Consider the following 26,063-nt stretch of genomic DNA (forward strand, 5'->3'; position numbering starts at 1 on the left):
ATATTGTGAAAATGACTATACTACCAAACACAATTTACAGATTCAATGTGATCCCTATCAAATTATCAATGGCATTTTTCACAGAACGAGAACAAAAATTCCACAATTCATATGGGAACACAAAAGACCCCGAATAGCCAAAGCAGTCTTGAGAAAGAAGAATGGAGCTGGAGGAATCAACCTTCCTGACTTCAGATTATACTACAAAGCTACAGTCATCAAGACAGTATGGTATTGGCACAAGAACAGAAATATAGACCAATGGAACAAGATAGAAAGCCCAGAAATAAACCCATGCACCTATGGGTACCTTATTTTTGACAAAGGAGGCAAGAATATACAGTGGGGCAAAGGCAGATTCTTCAATAAATGGTGCTGGGAAAACTGGACAGCTACATGTAAAAGAATGAAGTTAGAATACTTCCTAACACCATACACAAAGATAAACTCAAAACGGATTAAAGACCTAAATGCAAGACCAGAAATTATAAAACTATTAGAGGAAAACATAGGCAGAACACTCGATGATACAAATCAAAGCAAGATCCTCTATGACCCACCTATCCTAGAGTAATGGAAATAGAAACAAAGTAAACAAGGGGGACCTGATTAAACTTAAAATCTTTTGCACAGCAAAGGAAACTGTAAGCAAGGTGACAAGACAACCCTCAGAATGGGAGAAAATAATAGCAAATGAAAAAACTGACAAAGGATTAATTTCCAAAATATACAAGCAGCTCATACAACTGATTGCCAGAAAAGCAAACAACCCAATCAAAAAGTGGGAAAAAGACCTAAACAGATATTTCTCCAAAAAAGACATACAGATGGCTAACAAACACATGAAAAGATGCTCAATATCGCTCATTATTAGAGAAATGCAAATCAAAACTACAATGAAATATCACCTCACACCAGTCAGAACGGCCATCATCAAAAACCCTAGAAACAATAAATGCTGGAGAGGGTGTGGAGAAAAGGGAACGCTCTTGCACTGTTGGTGGGAATGTAAATTAATACAGCCACTGTGGAAGACAGTATGGAGATTCCTTAAAATACTAGGAATAAAACCACCATATGACCTAGCAATCCCACTCCGAGGCATATACCCTGAGGAAATCAAAACTGAAAAAGACACTTTTATCCCAATGTTCACTGCGGCACTATTTACAATAGCTAGAACATGGACGTCTATGGGGTCGCACAGAGTCGGACACAAGCAGCAGAACATGGAAGCAATCTAGATGTCTATTGACAGATGAATGGATAAAGAAGTTGTGGTACATATACACAATGGAATAGTACTCAGCCATAAAAAGGAATGCATTTGAGTCAGTTCTAATGAGGCGGATGAACGTAGAACCTATCATACAGAGTGAACTAAGTCAGAAAGAGAAAGATAAACATTGTATTCTAACGTATATATATGGAATCTAGAAAAATGGTACTGAAGAATTTATTTCAGTCATTCAGTCATGTCTGACTCTTTGCGACCCCAAGAACCGCAGCACGTGGTCCATCACCAACTCCCCGAGTTTACTCAAACTCGTGTCCATTGAGTCGGTGATGCCATCTAACCATCTCATCTTCTGTCGTCCCCTTCTCCTCCTGCCCTCAATCCTTCCCAGCATCAGGGTCTTTTCAAATGAGGCAGCTCTTCGCATCAGGTGGCCAAAGTACTGGAGTTTCAGCTTCAGCATCAGTCCTTCCAATGAACATTCAGGACTGATCTCCTTTAGGATGGACTGGTTGGATCTCCTTGCAATCCAAGGGACTCTCAAGAGTCTTCTCCAACACCACAGGTCAAAAGCATCAATTTTTCTCTGCTCACCTTTCTTTATAGTCCAACTCTCACATCCATACATGACCACTGGAAAAACCATAGCTTTGACTAGACAGACCTTTGTTGGCAAAGTAATGTCTCTGCTTTTTAGTATTCTGTCTAGGTTGCTTATAACTTTTCTTCCAAGGAGTGAAATATTTATTTTCAGGGCAACAGTGGAGAAACAGACATAGAGAATAGACTTATGGACATGGGGGGAGGGGAATAGATGGTGAGATGAATGGAATGAGTAACATGGAAACTTATATTACCATATGTAAAATAGACAGCCAAACCGCAATTTGCTGTATGGCTTAGGAAAGTAAAACAGGGGCTCTATATCAACCTAGAGGGGTGGGATGGTGAGGGAGATGGGAGGGAGGTTCAAAAGGGAGGGGATATATGTATGCCTATGGCTGATTCATGTTGAGGTTTGACAGAAAACAACAAAATTTGGTAAAGCAATTATCCTTCAATAAAAACTAAATTAACAAAAAAAGAAGGCACTGAGCCACTGTTTACCCCTCAGTCCAGCTTTTTTTGGGGGTCTCCCTTTTGAGTATAGCAGAGAATCCCAGCCTGGATCTTGTTTTGAACTGAGTTGTTAATTCAGGTAACAGGAAAAACAGTTGGGACCCTCATCTGGAGGTCTCACATTGTTGCCTTTATTATTTAAGTCAGGATATCCTGTTCTAAAGATACATGAGGGGCTTGGTCTTATATACACACTGAAGAGTCAGGGGGAGGAAATTCCCCTAAAGGGTTTCTTTCAAGACCCCTGAGTAATTGCAGACATTCATATCTCCCAAATCTGTTAGATTTTGGATTAGGGAATTTTGAACTGTTTTCTTTCTTTCCCAAGGATCAACTTTCTCGCCACTCTTGGTATAAATAGCATTCTGAAAAATAAAGGTAACAGCAAACAGACAAACAGAAGCAGATAGTTCAGGAAACCAGAGCTACTGAAAAAACCTTTCTTCCCCTCTAAAGAATATGTGTGTGGTGGGGGGGGGGGGGCACATGTGTCCTATTTAAATCATAAAAAAGTTACACTATACATTGTCCTGTAACCTTTTTTCTCTCATCTCAGATCTTGTTTCTTTGCCTACCTCCACCCCTCCTTCATTTTGCTTCTATCCTCATTCTTTTATGAAAGAATAAATATGCCTCTATGGTAAGAAGGGAAGGCTCAAAAACATCATGTATGATAAGGGAAACTATTATGCAGTTGTTAAGCCAGACTGATTCTTAGCTTTACTACTAAGTCAAATTATAATACTTAACCTCTGTCTCCAAGCTTCTCTAACTGCAAAATAGTGGTACAGATAATAATGGCATCTACATCTTAGGGGTATGGACTAGATTAAATGAGATCATAATTAGAGCAGTTAGAGCAATGCCTAGTATTTGGTAGGTGCTCAGTATATTTTAGTTCTTAGTTACTAACAGCTTCTCATTCAGTGTTTGCATACTTTAAAAATAAAGCCGTTCTCTATCTCCGTTTGCTACCATAACCCCTTCTTCTCTGCTCTTCCTCCTCCTATAGGCTTCTTCCCCCTTTCCTTCCTCTTCCTGTTGTTGTAAATTCTCATACTCCTCTCCCTTCTCTTACATGCACATTCTTTTCCCATTTCCTGTAGCTGCCACTGCACACACAACAAGCCACGAAGAACCCTGTCCCCATCCAAAGGCACGGCCACACCTTGGGGCTGTCACCATTTCCACCAGCCCAGTTCAGGCTCTCAAGCAGATTGCTTCCTTGGCTGGAGACATGCCATCACGGTGGCACAATGCCTCAGGAGCCATGGAAATGACTCACCAAAAGGGGGTGGAGACTCACTCCTGAATATTTGTGAGTCTGGGAATACCACAGGGGCTGAAGCATTATTAAACTTTTGTAACACTTTTAAATGTGTTTTTGAAGACTTGGCTCTATTCCTGAGCCTCAGAACAAAATCACGGGTACTAGGGAATAGAAAAGGAACATGGAGGATTGGCAAGGCACAAACAAGGTGCTCTAAACATATTGATTAAATTAAGAATGGCAGGGGGCTTCACTGGTGGCTCAGTGATAAAGAATCCTCCTGCCAATACAGAAGACACAAGTTTGATCTCTGATCCGGGAAGATCCCATATGCTGCGAAGCAACTAAGCTCGGGCACCACAACTACTGAGCCTGTGTTCTAGAGCCCAGGAGCCGCAGCTACTAAAGCCTGAGCATCCTAGAGCCTGTTCAGTTCAGTCCCTCAGTTGTGTCCAACTCTTTGCAACCCCAAGAACCGCACCAAGCGGACCATCACCAACTCCCCGAGTTTACTCAAACTCATGTCCATTGAGTCGGTGACGCCATCCAGCCATCTCATCCTCTGTCGTCCCCTTCTCCTCCTGCCCTCAATCTTTCCCAGCATCAGGGTCTTTTCCAATGAGTCAGCTCTTCACATGAGGTGGCCAAAGTATTGGAGTTTCAGCTTCAACATCAGTCCTTCCAATGAACACCCAGGGCTGATATCCTTTAGGACGGACTGGTTGGATCTCCTTGCAGTCCAAGGGACTTTCAAGAGTCTTCTCCAACACCACAGTTCAAAAGCATCAATTCTATGGCGCTCAGCTTTCTGTATAGTCAACTCTCACATCCATACATGACCACTGGAAAAACCATAGCCTTGACTAGACGGACCTTTGCTGACAAAGTAATGTCTCTGTTTTTTAATATGCTGTCTAGGTTGGTCATAACTTTCCTTCCAAGGAGTAAGTGTCTTTTAATTTCATGGGTACAATTACCATCTGCAGTGATTTTGGAGCCCAAAAAAATAAGTCAGCCACTGTTTCCACTCTTTCCCCATTTATTTGCCATGAAGTGATGGGACTGGGTGCCTTGATCTTAGTTTTCTAAATGTTGAGCTTAAAGCCAACTTTTTCACTCTCCTCTTTCACTCTTTAGCTCTTCTTCACTTTCTGCCATAAGGGTGGTGTCATCTGCATATCTGAGGTCATTGATATTTCTCCCGGCAATCTTGATTCCAGCTTGTGCTTCATCCAGCCCGTACTCCACAATAAAAGAAGCCACTGCAATAATAAGCCTGTGCACTGCAACTAGGGAGTAGCCCCCACTTGTCGTAACTAGAGAAAAGCCCGTGCAGCAACAAAGTCCCAGCACAGCCAAAAATAAATTAATTAATTAAATTTAAAAACTGGATTTAGATTATTAAAAAAAAAAAAAATTGTTAACTGCAGGGACTTCCCTGGTGGTCCAGTGGTTAAGAATCTGCCTGCCAATGCAGGGGACTTATGTTTAATTCCTGATTCAGGAAGATCCCACATGCTATGTAGCAACTAAGTCCGTGGGCCACAACTACTGATCCTGTATGTCCAACTACTGAAGCAGGTGCACCTTAGAGCCTGTGCTCCACCACAAGAGAAGCCACTGCAATGAGAAGGCCGAGTACTGCAACAGAGAGCAGCCCCCGCTTGCCATAACTTGAGAAAAGCCAAACAGCAACAAAGAAACAGCTCAGCCAAAAATAGACATACATATATATACATATATATATATATATATATATATATATACATATTTAAATGTCAACTGCAGGAAGGGCAATTAAGAAAGAGTTTGAGTTCTCTATTGCTGCCAACCAAACCATCCCGAAATTTTCGATATAAAACACCAACAGTCTCCTCCTCATCCTGCTCTTGCTTTTCCTCTCTCTCTCCCCCCATCCCCTGCCCCTCCTCCTCCTCATTATTATCATCATCTAAGGGTCCTAGGGGTGGGCTGGGCTCAATTGGAGGTTTCTGACTTGGGTTTTCTCATGCCGTTTAAGTCAAATGGTGACTGAGGCTGCAATCGCCTCAAAGATTTCTCTCATATGTCTGGTGACTGATGCAGCTGATGCTGGCTGTCAACTGGGACCTCAGCAGGCCAGAACACATAAACATGGATCTTTGTGTGGCCTGGGTATCCTCACGGCATGGTGGCTGAGTTCCAAATGGGCGTGTCCCTAGAAAGAACTACATCAAAGACATATTGCCCTTTTCAGTCTAGCCTTGGAAGTCACACACCACTCTTCTGCCACACTCAGTCCCTTGGAGTCCAATCATGAGAGGTCTGTGCTGTGCTGTGCTTAGTTGCTTGGTCGTATCTGACTCTTTGCGACCCCATGGACTGTAGCCCGCCAGGCTCCTCTGTCCTTGGGGATTCTCCAGGCAAGAATACTGGAGTCGGTTGCCATGCCCTCCTCCAGGTGATCTTCCCAAACCAGGGATCAAACCCAGGTCTCCCACATTGTGGGCAGATTCTTTAACATCTGAGACACCAGGGAAGCCAGGGTAGCCTATCCCTTCTCCAGGGGATCTTCCCAATCCAGGAATCAAACCGGGGTCTCCTGCATTGCAGGTGGATTCTTCACCAGCTGAGCTGCCAGGGAAGCCCCCATGAGAGTTATAGCCATCCATATGACAGAGAAGAGGGATCAGAATCCAGCTCCTGATGGGAAGAGTGCTTAGGAATTTGATTTGTAGACATGTTTTCAAACCACCACAGTCTTCAAGTTCTGAGTGCCGTGGACTGTTTGGAGTATGCCAGCTGGGGGTACTGTGTTTCTGAAATTAAAGGAATATCAGACAGGAAACACATTTACTTCATTTTTACAGGAATGCATCTTTGATCCCATGTTCAAAGGGTCTTCGAGCTCTCTAAGTCTCTATGTCTTAGATTATCAGCCTTCCTCTTAGGTCTGATGCCTAGAAAATAGAAGGATGAGCCACATAACACCTGTGGTCCTGTGGCCTCCCTACCAAGTTTCACAACAAACATAATAGCCCCTACTATTCTCATTCAATATTTACCATCCCTTCCTTCTAGGGTTCACTCAAGATGGAGGAATCTGGGATCTGCTAGGGCTAGAATAGTCTACAAAGAACTAGACATATACAAGCCAACCAACATCTTATGTTCTCTCTTCCTGAGGCCATAACCAGGAAAATTAGTAGTTAGAAACATGGGAAGAACAAACATGTGGAAATTATCTATGCTAAATTACACACTCACACACAACTTAGCAACTGAACACAAATCACACAGAGAATGTACTGGCTAAGAGCACAAGCTTCCCAAAGACATAGTTCTAATCCTGGCTCTGCCACTTACTAGCTATGCATAAAGCAAATCATCTATTTTCTCATCTCTCCATCTATAAAATGGGAATGATAATAATAATGATATCTACCCCATAACGTTGTCAAGGATTATACAGGATGGTACACATAGGGTCAGTAAACTTAAGCCTAAAAACACAGTTGTTAGAAGTAATATTTTTTAAATATTTATAACTCTATTTGACAGCTGATTTGTACCTCCCTAACCTTTCCCCCACCCACTCCCCTGCCAAGACAGTCATTCTGGGCACTCTGCCTTGCCCATCCAATGGGGTTGTACCAAGAATCACACAAAGTGCTCAGGCCCCCGTGTATGGTATGCTTAGGTATGTGTATTTGTGTCCTTCTGATCAATAACCACTGATCCACACAGGTAACAGCTAAGGTGTCTGCTGTCTCTGTTTTTCAGCACTCTGAAGTACCTACACCATTCAGGAAGCAAAGGAATATTCTGCTAAGATTTCCTACAGTCTGGCTGCCAAGGTACATTATACAACCATTTCTTTCTGAAGTCTCGCTGCCTCCCTGCGATGGTGTCAAAAAGTAAGATGCTTTTCTCCAGTTCTCTAGAACTTGCAGGCCTTCCTTTATCCACCACCTGGGGGAATGCTGTTCAAGCCCCAAGGATAATACGTGCTTTCCCCGCTGCTTCTCCAAGACACCCTTGCTCAGTGGTTTTCAACATGTGTTTCACAGACCCCGAAGGGCCCCTGAGACCTTTCAATGGTGTTGGAGAAGTCAAAAATATTTTCAAATTACAGTAAAACGTTATTTGACCTTTTTACTAGGTTGGCATTTGAGCCAATGATACAAAATAGTGATGGGTAAAAAATGGTGGTATTGTGGCACTAATTAAGATGATGGCACTGAAGGGGTCCAGAATTTGCTACTGTGGCATAAAAATTATTTTGAGCAGAAGGCATCGGAGTTCCTGAAGTCCCTTATCTGCTTAAAAGTAGAGGCTCCCAAAGGAACTCAACTGTCATAAATCCCTTGCTCTGGAGCAACTACTATCCCCGGAAATGAGAAGTCTCCAAACCACCCCCCTCCCCCTGAAAACACAGACTTTCTCCTAAGGGGCCATTCATCTTTCCAAAAGATCATTTGTTTTCCCTTCAATACCCTTTCTCTCCAGACCCTTATTTTTTATTTTTAATTTTTCATTTTGTATTGGGGTATAGCAGATTAACAATGTTTTGATGGTTTCAGGTGAACAGTGAAGGGTGTCAGCCCTACATACACATGTATCCATTCTCCCCCAAACTCCCCTCCCATCCAGGCTGCCACATAACATTGAGCAGAGTTCCATGTGCTATACAATACATCCTTGTTGGTTATTCATTTTAAATATAGCAGTGAATACATGTCCACCCCATATATCCCTTTCACCCATCCTTCCCCCAGGCATTCATATCCTTGTTCTCTAAATCCCCAGACCCTTATTAAGAAGTCAACTGTTTTCCTTTAAATGCCCTTCTCTCTCTTTCCCATAATAAGGGGGCATAAAAGCCCCAAATTTTAATTTCATCCAAATTCCACCTCCTTGAGTTACATTTGTCTGCGAACTCCAGTGTATCCTTATTTGAATAAAAATCTGTCTTGTCTTTTGGTAAGCTGTTTGCCAGTTTAATCTGAAGATATTCAAGCACAGAATCTAAAAAGGTACAGAAAGTTTTTCCTCCCCAACAGTGAAAGTGAAAGTGAAGTCGCTCAGTCGTGTCCGACTCTTAGCGACCCCATGGGCTGTAGCCTACCTGGCTTCTCCGTCCATGGGATTTTCCAGGCAAGAGTACTGGAGTGGGGTGCCACTGCCTTCTCCAGAGTTTTAGTATAGTACCTGTTAAAAAACAAAATTCAGCTGAGTGAATGTGAAGATTTAATTGGCTTTACTCAACAATTCATGAACTGGACAATATCCTGTCTAGGAAGCAGGAGAGCAAACTGAAGCTTTTTAAAGACAGAAGGAGGGTGGGGCAAAGCTGCTATTGACAAAAGAAAAGAAAGGGTTGTTTCAGGCGAGGTTACCATCTTTCAGGGTAAGGATAAGGATCTATTATGCAGATTACCTCTTCTTTCATTCTCAGGGGAAGAAGGAGATATGAACAAGGCCCAGCAACAGATTATCTCATTGGTGCTGACCAACCAGAGAATCCAAAACTGGCAGATTAAGCATACATTCCTGGGTATAGTCAAAACTGCAATGATATCCTGTATTTAATTTAGGTTTGGTATCAGGAGCTTCAGCATAAGTGACACCATTTGGCGCTCGTGATTTTCTCTGAAAAACAACGTGAAAGTGTTAGTTACTCAGTCATGTTCGACTCTTTGTGACCCCGTGGACGTAAACCGCCAGGCTCCTATGTCCATGGGATTTCCCTGGCAAGAATAGTGGAGTGGGTTGTCGTTTTATTCTCCAGGGGATCTTTCCAACCCAGGAATCGAATCTGGGTCTCCTGTACTGCAAGTGGATTCTTTGCCATCTGAACCACTAGGGAAGCCCAGTTTTCTCTTTAACATACCCAAAAAGAATATCCACAAATTATCTGAAAATAACATGCAAAAAAAGACACTTTTTGGTTTTAAATAATATTTAAGAATATAAAGAGGTCTTAAGATCAAAAAGTTTGAGAATCATTGCTCTAACTATTCTTACAAATCTATTTTTCTCTTTTACCTTCATAAACTCTCCAAGTTCTTCTAAAGACTCAAGGTAAGCAAAAGACAGAGAAACTTATAGGCCACTTTTATTATCTGTGTTGATACAACCTCTGAGGAAAGAACTAACTGACTGATGAGAATGGGGGGAAAAAAAGAGGAAAAGAGAGAGAAGAGATAATATCTCAAAATATTATCCAGCACACATGTAAAGCACTTTGCATAGTGCCTGCTCTAAGTAGCAGTCAACAAGGCTGGTATCACCATCATTATCTTTATCTTCATCACAATTATTATTATTCTGTCTTGTCCATGTTTCTAATTTTTTTTTTTTTTTTTAAGAGCTTTATTTATTTTTGGCTGTATGGGCTCTTTAATGCTGTATGTGGGCTTTCTTAGTTACAGCGAGCAGTGGCTACTCTGTTGTGGTACACAGTCTTCTCATTGCAGTGGCTTTTCTTACTGTAAAGCATAGGAGCTAGGGCATATGGGCTCAGCAGGTGAGGCTCATGGGTTCTAGATCACAGGGGCTTCAGGAGTTGCAGTTGGCTTAGAGGCAACTCTAAGCCAGAGGCAATGTGGGATCTTGCTTCCCTGTTGGCTCAGTGGTAAAGAATCTACCTGCCAATGCAGAAAACACTGGTTCAGTCCTTGGGTCGGGAAGGTCCCTTGGAGAAGGAAATGGCAACACACTCCAATATTCTTGTTGGGGAAATCCCATGGACAGAGAAGCCCAGTGGGGATGGGTTGCATAAGAGTCAGACACGACTTATCGACTAAACACAGTAATGTAGGATCTTAGATCCCCATCAGGGAACCATCTTACCCTGCCTTTGAAGGCAGATTCTTAACCAGTGGACTACCTGGAAAGTCCCCTCTAATGGTATTTATATGCCAATGACTCTTACATTTCCACTGTCTTGAGACAATATATCCTAGAGTTTTAAATTCAGAATTTTCCGTTTCCTTATGATTAAAAATACTGTCACCTCCTCAGACAGAGTGGGGGCCTATGTCGCTTGTAAATAGGTCACACTTGAAATGTTTCCTCTTTTATCAACCTGGGGAGAGTTTAGGTTTTGAAATTATTATTTCTCTGAAGACTTTATAGATAGATAGATAGATAGATGGATAGATAGATAGATAGATACAGACACACGTTTTATTGAAGTGTACTTAACTGACAATGCTTTACTGTTTATTTTCAGTTGTATCTCTGAAGGTCTTTTAAATCAGGGGATATGCTTAAGCAGAAAGACTGAACTTAAATATCATAATGAAAACCAGGAAGTAGTACTGTTACTGAGTCCAAGCTCACTCTGCTTGCTACACAACAGGCCAACGAATCTGAGAGATGAGGTGTTGAGGCAGGAAAAATGACTATTCAGAAACCTGGCTGACCGAGAAGACAGCAGACTAATGTCTCAAAGTAACGGTCTTCTGGGGGCCTGGATGCCAGGTTCTTTTATAGAGTCAGAGAGAGAAGCAATGAGAAAGTAAAGTCAAAATGCAGAACAGAGAGGGAGAGGCAGTGAGGAAGTAAAGCAACAAGGGTCTTCAGTCTTGCAAAACATCTCAGGGAAGGGTCAGGCTTTGGAAGACATGTGTTAATCTCTTCTATTCATAGATGGGCAGTTCAGTTCAGTTCAGTTCAGTTCAGTCACTCAGCCTCATCTGACTCTTTGGGACCCCATGGACGGCAGCATGCCAGGATTCCGTGTCCATCACCAACTCATGAAGCATGCTCAAACTCATGTCCTTCAAGTCAGTGATGCCATCCAACCATCTCATACTCTGTCGTCCCCTCCTCCTCCTGCCCTCAATCTTTCCCAGCATCAGGGTCTTTTCCAATGAGTCAGTTCTTCCCATCAGGTGGCCAGAGTATTGGAGTTTCAGCTTCAGCATCAGTCCTTCCAATGAACACCCAGAACTGATCTCCTTTAGGATGGATTGATTGGATCTTCTTGCAGTCCAAGGGACTCTCAAGAGTCTTCTCCAACATCACAGTTCAAAAGCATCAATTCTTGGGCACTCAGCTTTCTTTATAGTCCAACTCTGACATCCATGCAAGACCACTGGAAAAACCATAGCTTTGACTAGACGGACCTTTGTTGGCAAAGCAGTCTCTGCTTTTTAATATGCTGTCTAGGTTTGTCACAGCTTTTCTTCCAAGGAGCAAGCACCTTTTGATTTCACGGCTGCAATCACCATCTGCAGTGATTTTGGATCTCCCCAAACAACAAAGTCAGCCACTGTTTCCACTGTTTCCCCATCTATTCGCCATGAAGTGATGGGACCAGATGTCATGATCTTACTTTTCTGAATGTTGAGCTTTAAGCAAACTTTTTCACTCTCCTCTTTCACTTTCATCAAGAGAATCTTTAGTTCTTCTTTGCTTTTTGCCATAATGGTGGTGTCATCCACATATCTGAGGTTATTGATATTTCTCCTGGCAATCTTGATTCCAGCTTGTGCTTCATCCAGCTGGCATTCTGCGTGATATATTCTGCATATAAGTTAAATAAGCAGGGTGACAATAAACAGCCTTGACATACTCCTTTCCCAATTTGGAACCAGTCTGTTGTTCCATGCCCAGTTCTAACTGTTCCTTCTTTACCTGCATACAGATTTCTCAAGAGGCAGGTGAAGTAGTCTGGTATTCCTATCTCTTGAAGAATTTTCCATAGTTGGTTGTGATACACACGGACAAAGGCTTTGGCATAGTCAATAAAGCAGATGTTTTTCTGGAACTCTCTTGCTTTTTCGATGATCCAAGGGATGTTGGCAGTTTGATCACAGGTGGGCAGGGTCAGATTATCTTTCTAGGAGCTGAACAAAGGTACTTTAGTTTACAGTCAGGCAGAGAGGTAGAGAGGGTCCTCTGAGGCAGGCTATTGAACAAGTAAAGTGTTAGTCGCTCAGTCGTGTCTGACTCTTTGCAACCCATGGACGGTAGCCCGCCAGGCTCCTCTGTCCATGGAATTCTTTAGGCAAGAATACTGGACTGGGTTGCCATTTCTTTCTCCAGGGAATCTTCCCAATCCAGGGATTGAACCTGGATCTCCTGCATTTCAGGCAGATTCTTTACCATCTGAACCACCAGGAAGTCCAGGCTTCCCTGGACTATTAGCCTGAGGTAGGCTATTATGTATGATTATAATAACAAAAGAAACGAAAAGCAAGTCCAAGAAAGTTTTCAACATGGAGTCAGAACAGGTTTCTCTGCAGCAGAATCAGAACTGGCATTTTTTTCTGCAGCAGCAGGCTAGGAAAGGATTCACTAACTGGCTTCCCAAGTTTCCCACCATCCCTGAAACAAAGAGATTCTCAATCAGAAAGCTCAAAACTGAGGAACAACTACTAGGAAACTGACTGAGTGACTAACACTTCACTTCTTCAATAGCCTGCCTCAGAGGACCCTGCCCCTCTGCTGGACTGTAAACTAAAGTGCCTTTGTTCAGCTCATAGAAAGATATCTGATCCTGCCCAACTGTGAATAGAAGAGATTAACACACCCCTTCCAAAGCCTGACACTCCCTGAGATATTTTTTGAGACTGAGACCCTTGATAATTTACTTCCTCACTGCCTCTCCATGTTTATGCCCCAGCCACTAATGCCAAAGAAGCTGAAATTGAACTGTTCTATGATGACCTACAAGACCTTCTAGAACTGACATGAAAAAATCTGTCCTTTTCATCATAGGGGACTGGAATGCAAAAGTAGGAAGTCAAGAGATACCTGGAGTTACAGGCAAGTTTGGCCTTGGAGTACAAAATCAAGCAGGGCAAAGGCTAACAGTTTTGTCTTGAGAATGCACCGGTCAAAGCAAACACCCTCTTCCAACAACGACGACTCTACACATGGACATCACCAGATGGTCAATACCGAAATCAGCTTGATTATATTCTTTGCAGCCGAAGATGGAGAAACTCTACACAGTCAGCAAAAACAAGACAGGGAGCTGACTGTGGCTCAAATCATGAACTGCTTATTGAAAATTCAGACTTAAATTGAAGAAAGTAGGGAAAACCACTAGACTGTTCAGGTATGACCTAAATCAAATCCCTTACGATTATACAGTGGAAGTGAGAAATAGATTTAAGGGACTAGATCTGATAGCCAGAGTGCCTGAAGAACTATGGAAGGAGGTTCATAACATTTTACAGGAGGCAGTGATCAAAACCATCCCAAAGAAAAAGAAATGCAAAAAGGCAAAGTGGTTGTCTGAGGAGGCCTTACAAATAGCTGAGAAAAGAAGAGAAGCTAAAAGCAAAGGAGAAAAGAAAAGATATACTCATCTGAATGCAGACCTCCAAAGAAGAGCAAAGAGAGATAAGAAAGCCTTTCTAAGTGATCAATGCAAAGAAATAGAGGAAAACAATAGAATGGGAAAAACCAGAGACCTCTTCACGAAAATTAGAGATACCAAGGGAACAGTTCATGCAAAGATGGGCACGGTAAAGGACAGAAAATGGTATGGACGTAACAGAAGCAGAAGATATGAAGAACAGGTGGCAAGAATACACAGAAGAACTATACAAAAAAGATATTAATGATCCAGATAACCACAATGGTGTGATCACTCATCTAGAGCCAGATATCCTGGAATGCAAAGTCAAGTGGGCCTTAGAAAGCATCACTATGAACAAAACTAGTGGAGGTGATGGAATTCCAGCTGAGCTATTTCAAATCCTAAAAGATGATGCTGTGCAAGTGCTGCACCCAATACGCCAGCAAATTTGGAAAACTCAGCAGGGGCCACAGGACTGGAAAAGGTCAGTTTTCATTTTAATTCCGAAGAAAGGCAATGCCAAAGAATGTTTGCACAATTGTATTCATCTCACACACTAGCAAAGTAATGCTCAAAATTCTCCAAGCTAAGCTTTAAGAGCACATGAACTGAGAACTTCCAGATGTTCAAGTTGGATTTAGAAAAGGTAGAGGAACTAGAGATCAAATTGCCAACCTCTGTTGGATCACAGAAAAAGCAAGAGAATTTCAGAAAAAACATCTGCTTTATTGACTACACCAAACCATTTAACTGTGTGGATCACAACAGACTGTGGAAAATTCTTCAAGAGATGGGAATACTAGATCACCTTACCTGTCTCCTGAGAAATCTGTATGCAGGTCAAGAAGCAAGTTAGAACTAGACATGGAACAACAGACTGGTTCCAAATTGGGAAAGGAGTATGTCAAGGCTGTATATTGTCACCCCGCTTATTTAACCTATATGCAGAGTACATCATGTGAAATGCCAGGCTAGATGAAGCACAAGCTAGAATCAAGATTGCTGGGAGAAATATCAATAACCTCAGATATGCAGAGGACACCATCCTTATGGCACAAAGACAAGATGAACTAAAGAGCCTCTTGATAAAGGTAAAAAAGGAGAGTGAAAAATCTGGCCTAAAACTCACATTCACTAAACAAAGATCATGGCATCTGGTCCCATTACTTCATGGCAAATATGTGGGGAAACAATGGAAACAGTGAGAGACTTCATATTCTTGGGCTCCAAAATCACTGCAGTTGGTGACTGCAGCCATGAAATCAAAAGATGCTTGCTCCTTGGAAGAAAAGCTATGACCAACCTAGAGAACATATTCAAAAGCAGAGACGTTGCTTTGCCAACAAAGGTCCATCTAGTCAAAGGTATGGCTTTTCCAGCAGTCTTGTATGGATGTGAGAGTTGGACTATAAAGAAAGCTGAATGCCCAAGAATTGATGCTTTTGAACTGCAGTGTTGGAGAAGACTCTTGAGAGTCCTTTGGACAGCAAGGAGATCAAACCAGTCCATACTAAAGGAAATCAATCCTGAATATTCATTGGAAGGAGTGATGCTGAGGCTGAAGCTCCAATACTTAGGCTACCTGATGTGAAGAACTGACTCATTAGAGAAGACCCTGATGCTGGGAAAGATTGAAGGTGGAAGGAGAAGGGGACAACAGAGGATGAGATGGTTGGATGGCATCACCGACTCGATGGACATGAGTTTGAGCATGCTTCAGGAGTTGGTGATGGACACAGAAGTCTGGCATGCTGCCGTCCATGGGGTTCCAAAGAGTCAGACACAACTGACAACTGAACTGATCTCGAGATTTCAATGAAATCTGTAGAAGGGAGATTCAACAGCTTTCTGAACCACAGATAACATGTGAGAATGAAAAACTGACCGACTTTGAAACTGGAGACACCTGGGCTCAAATTCAGACTTAGCCCTTTACTGTCGGTGTGATGTTAGTAAAAGTTTGTCTCTCTAAGCCCTAGCCTTCTGGTCAAAGTGGACCTTACATGGCTCAATTGCACAATGAAAGTAACAAGGTCCAGTAGCCAAAAGTCTTTCAAGAGGAATTCCCATCTTTTTACTTGCTTTTCTCAAAGAATATCTGTTTTAGAAGACCCAATTTTTCACCCACATCAATACTTAAAATCCTCTTTTTTCTTCTTTCTCATTCTCCCAAAGTTCCTCCAAAGTCCATTCTACAAAACACTGCAAATCCTTCCTAATCCCTAGTCAGCTCTCCTACTGTTTCATTTCTAATTTCTTTCCTTCTTTCTCTCTCCCCTACCCTCTTTAAGTTCATTATTATGAACATACTTTTCAATTTAAATCTCTCCAATTTCTCTTAAGACTGCATTCTTCATAATAAAGGCAATCCCTCTTCACACCTGCCCCACAAAGCCAAGCCTACCCATTATCCCCAGAATGGATTAAGGCAGACTCTCCCTCTCATTTCCTTTAAACATGAATCACAAAAACCTAAGATACATAATCTGAAATTTGGGAGACCCTCTGTAAAGTAAACTTTTCTCCAAAGACTGATCTTAAAAATGCCTCAACTCCCATAGATTTGGAGCCAAAGTCATATCAGTTTAACCTGAATGCTTAGTGACTCAAGAAGAGGATTATCAGCAACTTGATAATTTTCCTCTTTAGCTTTTTTTCCAGGATGAATTAAATTAGAATCCCTCTGAATCTTCACTCTTTTTTTTTGTGGCCACACAGCATGGCTTGAGGAACCTTAGTTCCCCAACCAGGGACTGAACCCTGGCCCTCCAGCAGTGAGAGCAAGAAGTCCTATTCACTGGACTGCCAGGGAATTCCCAATCTTCACTCTTTTAAGTAATATATGTTTTTAAATGATTAGGTTATCAACAACAATAAAAACCTAAGAACCATCATGCATGCGTGTTCGTGCTTAGTTGTATCCAACTCTTTGTGACCACGTGGACTATAACCTGCCAGGATCCTCGTCCATGGAATTTTTCAGGCAAGAATATTGGAGTAGGCTGCTCCAGGGTATCTTCCCAACCCAGGGATCAAATCCATGGTCTCCTGTGTCTTCCACATTACAGGTGGATTCTTTACTGCTGAGCCATCTGGGAAACCCTTTGTTCAAAGCATTTCACCAAAATTCAAGCTGAAAGAAGGTGCCAGCTTCAGAATTAGAATCAGTATTAGGAAGCTCCTTAGGGAAGTTCACAGTTTGTGTATTCCAGGACCTCTATTATTCTCTGGTTCAAATGCTATCTGGAGTTCAAAAGGATATAGGCATAGGAATGTATGTATGTATGTATGTGTGTGTGTGTGTAAATGTGTATAGTCTGGCATGGAATAAAATTTCTTTCAGGTGAAAAAGTTACTCATATTATCTCTCGCTTCTTCTCTCTAGAAACTTCAAATATTTAAAAGTGCTCTTATTTTAATATAATAGATCAGAATCTACTTAGAAGAAAGATTTCTTTGTAAGTCAGAGGCAAATGATTTAGGAAATTATTTAAATGCCACTGTCTTCATGAAGAGGGCTAAGCCTATTGTTCTGTAATTTAAATTTTTTTGCTTTTAAAATTATATGTGTTTATTGTAGAAAATTTAGAAAAGCATAAAATAAATTAAAAATAACTCAGAATCCTAAAACATAGCACAACCATGAATATTTTAGTATATATTCTTCCATTTTTTCAACATATATGCTTATATTTTCAAAATCAGAATTAGACTTTACCATTTTTAGTGCTCTTTTCACTTACATCATTTGTGAGCAAAACATATGACTTTTGATGGTATCCTATGAATTATTATACCCTATGAATTAACTACAACATACTTAATCATTCTCTTAATTTTGGTCATTTCAATTTTTAAATATAGTATAAAAACCTGTTCTGAATATTCTTGCTAATCTTTATTCATGCCTCTATTTTTTTGTCTTAGAATAAACACCAGTGGGAGAACGATTGAATCAAAGAGTATATACATTTGTAAGGATTCTGAAACACACTACTTATCAAAGAGGGCATTTCCACAAATAATGTTCAAAAGTTTGCATTCCCTTACAATTAGGGCTGAGTATTTTCATCATTCTAAATCTCAAGTAATTTGATGGTGGAACAATGATATCTCATCACTTTTATTTTGATTTCTTTCACTACTAGTGGATTTAAACATTTTTTCACATGTGTAGGTCACTTTTATTTCTTATTTTGTTATTTTTCAATATTTTGTTCAGGTTTTTATGTAGAGAAGTTTTTACATTTTTATGTAGTCAGAGCTATGATTGTGATTCATTTGCCATTACTGTTCTTTGTCAGGTTTTTGTTTGTTTGTTTTACTTAGGAAAACTCCAACCTGGCATTAGATTCATATTCATGTATTTCTTTTAAGTATGTGTATGATTTCTATTTTTGAACCGTGTCTAGAATTTCCATTACGGAAGTTAAATAAAGTGGGAAATTTTGCTTTATCCCAACTTTAACTGGTGTTTAGTATGACGTTTTGGTTATTGGTCAGAAATTCCTTAAGTCCTAAATTATTACTTATCATCTTATCACGTCTTTGTAGTTATTTGTCAAAAATATCACTGAGATCAGTCTGTTATATCTCTGTATTCCAGAGAGAGAACTTAAATCAAAGTGCAGGGACTTTACTAAAGACTCTGCCTTCCAATGTAGGGGACATGGGTTTGATTTGGGGAACTAAGATCTGCAATGCCATGTGGCCACTACGCCTTTGAGCCACAGTGAAGACCCAGCACAGCCAAAATTTAAGAAAAAAACAAAGTGCAGAACATCAAACACCCAAATAAACACGAAAAAGATATCCTGACTAAGATATTCTGATTTAAGGTGTTATTTTACTAGCCCTCATAAAATGCAAGATATGCATATAGTTTACCATTTGGTTCTTCCCCCTTATTCATGTTGTTATAATTATTATTACTGCAATTGAACATTCTTAGTATATTTGCAGCGTATTTGATATTGTTCCAATTAGCTCATCTCTACTTCATTTTTTTCTGGGTTAAATATCATGTTCAAATTTTAAAACAGTCTAAACATATTAAATATTGAAATGTGTAATATTCCTAATTATCATTGCTGGGTTCTAAAATACAGTAAATCTCTGACTACATAGAAAGAAAAATAAAATGAAACAAGGCAGAGACACTGTCAAATATCATTTAGTTTCAGCAGTAACTATTTTAATAATGACCCTTCTCTGACAACTGATTTTCAGCTAAAGGGAATTCCTTCACTGTTCCAGACAGCAAATTTTTATTAACTAGGTTCTCCGGTTAAACTATCGGAAGGGTTTTGCTTAGCAATCTCTCAAGCTATATTAATTGAGGCTGGATTTGAAGAAGAGCAGTGTGTCCCACAGTCCTACTGATACTTATTTCTTGACTCCACTTAACTTTCTACGTCTACCTTTATTTCATTTCTCAAACTTTTGTCTTTTAGCTTTTCTTTTCAACAACTAATTTCCCCCCACTTCTCTTCTTTATAAGTACCCCTAGACTTGGTAAAACCGTAAAGAGTTCTGCTTCAAAGATTATTGTAGAACCAGTGCTAAGCAGGACGGTTACATGCAAAACAATTTTGAGTATCTAAGTCATAGACAAAAGTGCTACTCAATACTGAAAGAAAATAGAATGAGTGTGCTTTGTATAAATTGAACCCTGTTTTTAGCTTTAGGCAAAATGTCTTCACTTGCTTCCATCATATATCTCATTCTTGGCCATGGTCAATGAAAATCTACTGCTAATTTGATATAAATAATTAAAAGGTGATCCCTAGACTTCATTCTCTCATTTTAAAATTTTAAAATACTAGTGGACTAAAGAGCTGGGTTTTTCCACTCTCATTCAGCAAAATACATCACAATGGTTTCCCACAGAAAGGACTGGTATGTGACCACCCAACTCCACATCTCAGTGCTTAAATAAATATATACGCACTACAGAATATAGTAATATTTACTCAATCACTTTTCTTTAATTGCTGCCCCTGCTAGGGTAGAACTTCTCAATTTTAGGGTGCTGAAAATTATCTAGGGTGTTTAATAAACTATAGATTCCTGGACTCCAAATTTAGAGGTTATGGTTTGGTAGGTCTCAAGTAGAATCCAGGAGTCTCTCAATTTACTAAATATCTCAACTGATTCTGATTCAGGTGATCAGAAATACTATCCTGGGGTTTTTTACTATTGACTTGAAAGCTAAACATTCTTATTGGTTCTATTCTTGGCCAATTATTTTCAAATTTTTTTAGTTTCTCCATTTTCCAAAACTGAGGTAATCAGGCTGATCAATCTGATTCCTTGGGATAGGTAAAGTTGAACATAATTATGTTGGCATTTATTCCAGAAGACAGACACCAATATGTTGAACAAAAAGAACTGTCTGCTTTAAATGAATGATTAAAATAACAAAATACAAATAATAAGCTAAAATAAAAACAACTGGGAATGGAGAAAGGAATGGGAGGAGGGTGTGTAACCTTCATGCAGGTAAACCAGAATCATCTCTCTCTGTTAAGTAGTTAGAATAGGAAAAAGGAGTCCAGAATGGCGGTGGCTAAAAGACAGGGAAGGGAAAAGCCCACAAAAATAAAACAAAGGAAGGTCCGAGGACTGGGGTGAGGACCTCAGAGAACACAAACAGCACTCCTGGCTAGACCAATTTACACAGGGCAGGCTCAGGGGAAGGAGAAAAAAACATATAAAAAGAGGGGCCAAAACTGGGCCAGGGGCCTCCCTTCTCTTCAAGTCTTTTGGGTTGGCATGCCCTCAAGCCTCGAGGATGTCTTTTCCTTTACTTTCTAAATAAAACTGAGCTGTAACACGGACCTGTAAAACTGGTCCGCCAGAGGGCTGTAACGCTGGTCTGTTGCTTCAAACTTTTGTTGCGACTAGACATAACTGAGGAAATTACAAACTCCCCCAAAATTGTGATAAAGGTTCTCAATCCTAATCCATAATACCCTCATATTGCAGAGAGCTGTCACAGAGCACATTTGCTTATGAGGCAAATTTTTCTTTCATCTGTTGGTCTGCCCTGCCTAATGGGGTGTGTCAAGCCTGATAATTTCTGAAGGAGAAATATAAGTCATCAACATCAGAAACTAGTCCTGATAAACATGTAACCTCCATTTACATCAATCATTAAATTCTCCTACAAAGAACCTATCCTAAGGAAAAATCTAAAATATAATAAATAAATAAATATATATATATATATATATACACACACACACACACACACACACACACACACACACACACATTATAAACAAAACATTTGGGCTAGTGGTTATTTCTACAGGGAAAAAAGAGAAGATGATGCAACTGAAGAGAAGCATACAGACAGGCTTCTAAGTTATAGGCAATGTTTTATTTCTTAAGTTGTAAGTGGATACTCAGCTGTTCATTTTATTATTAACCTTTACCTGTTCATATATGCTTTATACATAAACTTTGATATAAATCACCTGAAATTTTTAAAATTATACTAAAAAGCTGTATTTTAAATTGTAGTCATTTCAGAGTTATTCATAATAAAAGCAGCCTATTTGTTGGAATGTTTAAAGTGAACATTGGTTCAGCCATACACTGAATGGAAAGTCATTCAGTTATTTTAAATATGGTTTTGTAGCACTATGGGCAAAAGAAAGCTTATGATAAGTTACCAAAAATTATGTGACAGAATCTTTTAACTGTTAAGCTTTAATAACATGGTTATTACAACCAAGTGAAACAGTTCAAAGAAGAGGAATGTATGCTACTATGATATCATGATTATTTTCAGCAAAAAAATAATAAGCATTTTCTCCCTTGCTTTTTCTAATTATCTTTAGTGTCATTATGTTGTTTTTAATAATTAAACTTTCTATTACAACAACAACAAAAATTCCCCCTAAACCACGTTTTGGTTCCACTATAAATCAACATGACCAGAAATTGCACTGGCTTCTAAGATTTTATACAGGTGAAAGTTTTCATGAAAAAGCAATAAAAAGTCAGAAAATAACATCTTTCCCTTAGATGCTTCTCAGCAGCCTCTCAGACTCTGCACCTCAAAGGCAAAGGCCTTGTGCTAAGATTCAATTGTTTGCCAACAGCTGAGTTTCCCCTCCTTTTGGTTCCTATCATTGGCCAGCCTGCCTTTCCATCACCAACGACCTCCAGTATCTTGGTCACACACACCTCAAGGCAAGAAGCTGACTAATTCTAATGCTGGGGCGGCAACCTTTCACATAGTGCCCATTGCTACCCATTGCACAATATATTTAACCGGGAATGATAAATGCCATGGTTTACATTTGACTCCAGTCACCCTGTCAGTGCCAGCAGCTTAAGTGGGTAAATATCACCCACTGCCTTTAGAAAGTCACTGACATTATGGTTCAGGCTCCCTAATGTTGTGTAATATGAGAGAGGGGAGCAGGGCAGAACCTATGAGGATGAACTGGAAGCAGATGAGGATATTAATCAACTTGGGCCTTATTTCGAAAGAAATGAAAAGCTGGACACATAATGAGTTGTAGCTACAAATAAACTTATTTTCAAGATTTAGAATTTAAGAACTTGAACGGGTAAATGAATCAACACTCTTAACATGTTTCTATTAGTCCACTGATAAGAAGTAAATCTCTCTAGGAGGCAGGAACATTTTTTCAGTTGACCAAAATAAGTCAAATAGGGAAAAGCAATTGTCCTACTGTCTAAAATTCTGTCATAATTTTAACACTTTTACAATATAGAATGTGTTTGACTGAAGAAACCATTATGAAAAGAAGGTTCTGTGGTTTGTTTCTTGAGACTGCAAGTTGTCTCTTAAAAAAACCCTATCGCCATTCTTGGGCTTCCTAAGTGTCTCAAGTGGGTAAAGAACATGCCTGCAGTGCAGGAGACACCGGAGATATGGGTTCAATATGGGCTGGGAAGATCCCCTGGGTCGGGAAGATCCCCTGGAGGAGGGCATGGCAACCCACTCCAGTATTCTTCCCTGGAAGAATCCCATGGACAGAGGAGCCTGGCAGGCTATAATCCATAGTTCACAAGGAGTCAGATACAACTGAAGTGACTGAGCACACAGCACATAGCCAATCTAAGGTGAGGGGGGAAGACACGGGAAAAAAAACCCAAATGAGAGGAGAATAGGGGTTTCAATTGTGATTTGTTCTAAAAATAAATATTATCCTCCTGAGATCGTTATGTCTGTGGGAATATGCAGCACATACAGTTAGGTCCATTTACTGAGGCTAAATTAGTTATTTTTAGTCTTCTATCTCTCCTATGTACATAGTATGGCAGTAACACTAATATAAAAGCCACATGCAAATTTTGTTTGCTAACAAGATTCCAGACCACTAAAGAAAGGACATGGGGTTCTTTAGCTAAAGAAAACAAGGAATAGCAAAATACATTTCTTTTTCATTGGTTACAAGGAGTGTGCTTTGAAATTGGGTAATAGAGAAAGGCAAAGGCTAGCTTCCCTTTGATAAGGTAGAATCATATGGAAAGTTATTCAATGGTTAGCAAGATTACATTCTAATCAATCTGGCTATATCTCCTCAAGACTGAGGATAAAGGAAGCTCCTTAGAATAAGTATCTTTGTATAATAGGTCTGAATCATACTAAGACACACTAACCAGAGTATCTACTTTGACTTGCTCTTTCATTAATATTCAGAAATTACCATGGTTGAAACCTCATCAACTGACAAAATCTGAGCATGGAAGGTGTTTCAAACTTGGACTTGTTTCCAAAAGGAGCGAAAGGCAAAACTCACCTTCTGCTTGATGAATCACCAACAACTACCCTATTGTTCTAGGTGTAATTGGTGCTCCTGCTAAAATTCAATCCTTAAATATCTGTGATGAAGAATTTCACCTGTGGCCCCTAGGTATACAGGGATTATTTTAAATCTCATTTTACCACAGTTATTACTTTTTAGTGGGGGGCAAAGAAAATGGCCAGAATAGATTTTATGGGTTATACTCCAAATGGTGGTGATGCTGGCCCTGGCTTGTTACGTCCAAGGGGGATATGATTATTTTCTTCCCTAAAAACAAAACAAAACAAACTGATAGGAAGAACAGACCTCAGGAAACAGGAGACTAAGAAAACATATTAAATCTACTCTCTAGACTTGGGCTTCCCAGGTGGTGCTAGTGGTAAAGGACCCACTTGCCAAAGCAGGAGATGTTAAGAGACGTGAGTTTGACCCCCGAGTTGGGAAGATTCCCTGAAGGAGGGCATGGCAACCCACTCTAGTATTCATGCCTAGAGAATCCCATGGACAGAGGAGTCTGGCGGGATGCAGTCCACAGGGGTGCAAAGAGTCAGACAGTATTGAAGTGACTTAGCACACACTGAAGGCTCAGATATAATCCATCCCCCTATCCTCACTCCCCCATCAAATTCACTTCAAATAGCTCAGAGTTAGGGTCATGCTGGGTTGTGACTGGATTTTTGAAATGAAATTAGCTGAGGAATAGGTATTCACTATATTGGGGAGTATTCATTATTTGTATTTTCTTCAGAGAAATATACCTAGGAAGCAATTTGCAAATTGAAGGATTTTATTTTTTTTACAAAGCATATGGCAAACAGCAACTGATCATCTGAAGCAGTTTTCATAATTTATTTATTCTCAGTCATTTTCTCCCTCCTGTTGGAATACTAGACTATAATGTTGTTATAAAGGTTTTGAACTCCTTTCTGTTCATTAGATACTAGACTAGAATTACAAGAGAACTTCTGTCATCTGTGGTAGGACCTATAGCAGGGAGAATGGTACATTTAAAGTCAGCAGTCAAATATGGCCAAATGCTATTCTCTCTACTTTCAAGTTAGGGGAATCGAAGCCTGGGTAAAGAATACATGGTTTAATCCAGATTACAAAATCAATCAATGGACTGAAAACCATTAGCAGATGCTAAGAGTCTTGATTCAAAACTCAGTCTTTCCACTAAACCACATTACTTTAGATAATTACAGTGTAAAAAACAATTGAAATGGGAAAATATCTGAGGGAAGTAGCAGATGTAAAGTGAATATTTTGAAAAGAATTTAATAAGAGTCTAAAATAAGCCAATACATGATGTACAAAGCACTAGTAAAGGTAAATACATAGGTAAACATAAAAGATAGTATAAAGGTATTTTTGTTTGTAACTCATTCTTGCATGTGATTTCAGAGACAACTGCATAAAGTACCGATTATAAAAGTGAGTTGATGGGTATATGATGTATAAAGATGTAATTGTATGTCAATAATAGCACACTGGAGGAGGGAGGAGGAAATAGCTACATGGAATAAAATTTTTGTACACTATTGAAATTCAGTTGCTATTAATCCAAGCTTGATTATTTTTAAATTAAGATGTTAACTCTAATCCCTAGCACAACCACTAAGAAAACAACTCAAAAACATACAGAAAAAGATACAACAAAGGAACTGAAATGATATACCAGAAAATAACTATTTAACAAAAGAGAAAGCGATAATGGAGAAATATACAGAAAACACACGGAAAACAAGTAACAAAATGGCCAATGTAAAAACTATGCTATCAACAATTTCCTTAATTGTAAATAGACTAAACACTCCAATCAAGAAGCATACATTTGCAGAATGGATTAAAAAAAAATTCAACTATATGCTGTCTGAAAAAAGACAAGCTTGGTTCAGATACAAATAAACTGCCATGAAAAGAATGGAAAAATATACACCATATAAACAGTAACCCAAAGGGAGCTGGAGTGGCTATACTAACATCAGACAAAAGAGATTTTAAGGGAATTCCCTGGCAGTCCAGCGGTTAAGACTCTGCTTTCATTGCCTACAGCCTGGATTCGATCCCAGGTCAGGGAACTAAGATCCCGTAACTCGAGTGGCCAAAAAAAAAAAAAGATTTTAAGACAAAAATTGCTACTAGAGGCAAAAAGGCAAAGAAGGATATAGTTTAACGTTAAAATGGCCAGTCTGTCAGGAAGACATAACTATAAATATATACGCACCTAACAGCAGATCCCCAAAATACACGAAGCAAAAACTAATAAAGCTGACGGGAGACACAGACAATTCAACAATAATAGTGAAGACTTCACTTTCAACGATGACTAGAACAACCAAACAA

General features: G+C 39.8%; 1 protein-coding gene across 1 annotated transcript in view; it reads right to left on the minus strand.

Moving 5' to 3' along the window:
• The window catches only part of LOC145528591 (uncharacterized), an 80,230-nt gene that overhangs the window by 41,731 nt on the left and 12,436 nt on the right, over nt 1-26,063 (minus strand). Inside the window, exons 5-6 of the mRNA XM_081547258.1 lie at nt 8,734-8,816; nt 6,232-6,424 (exon numbers count right to left, since the gene is read on the minus strand). Coding sequence (XP_081403384.1) covers nt 6,369-6,424; nt 8,734-8,816 — 139 coding nt within the window. The 3' untranslated portion in view covers nt 6,232-6,368. The remainder of the gene's footprint in view (nt 1-6,231; nt 6,425-8,733; nt 8,817-26,063) is intronic.

This window comes from Giraffa tippelskirchi, chromosome 12 (assembly GCF_054371585.1).
Source record: "Giraffa tippelskirchi isolate mGirTip1 chromosome 12, T2T-mGirTip1v1.2.pri, whole genome shotgun sequence".
NCBI classification, from domain to species: Eukaryota; Metazoa; Chordata; class Mammalia; order Artiodactyla; family Giraffidae; genus Giraffa; species Giraffa tippelskirchi.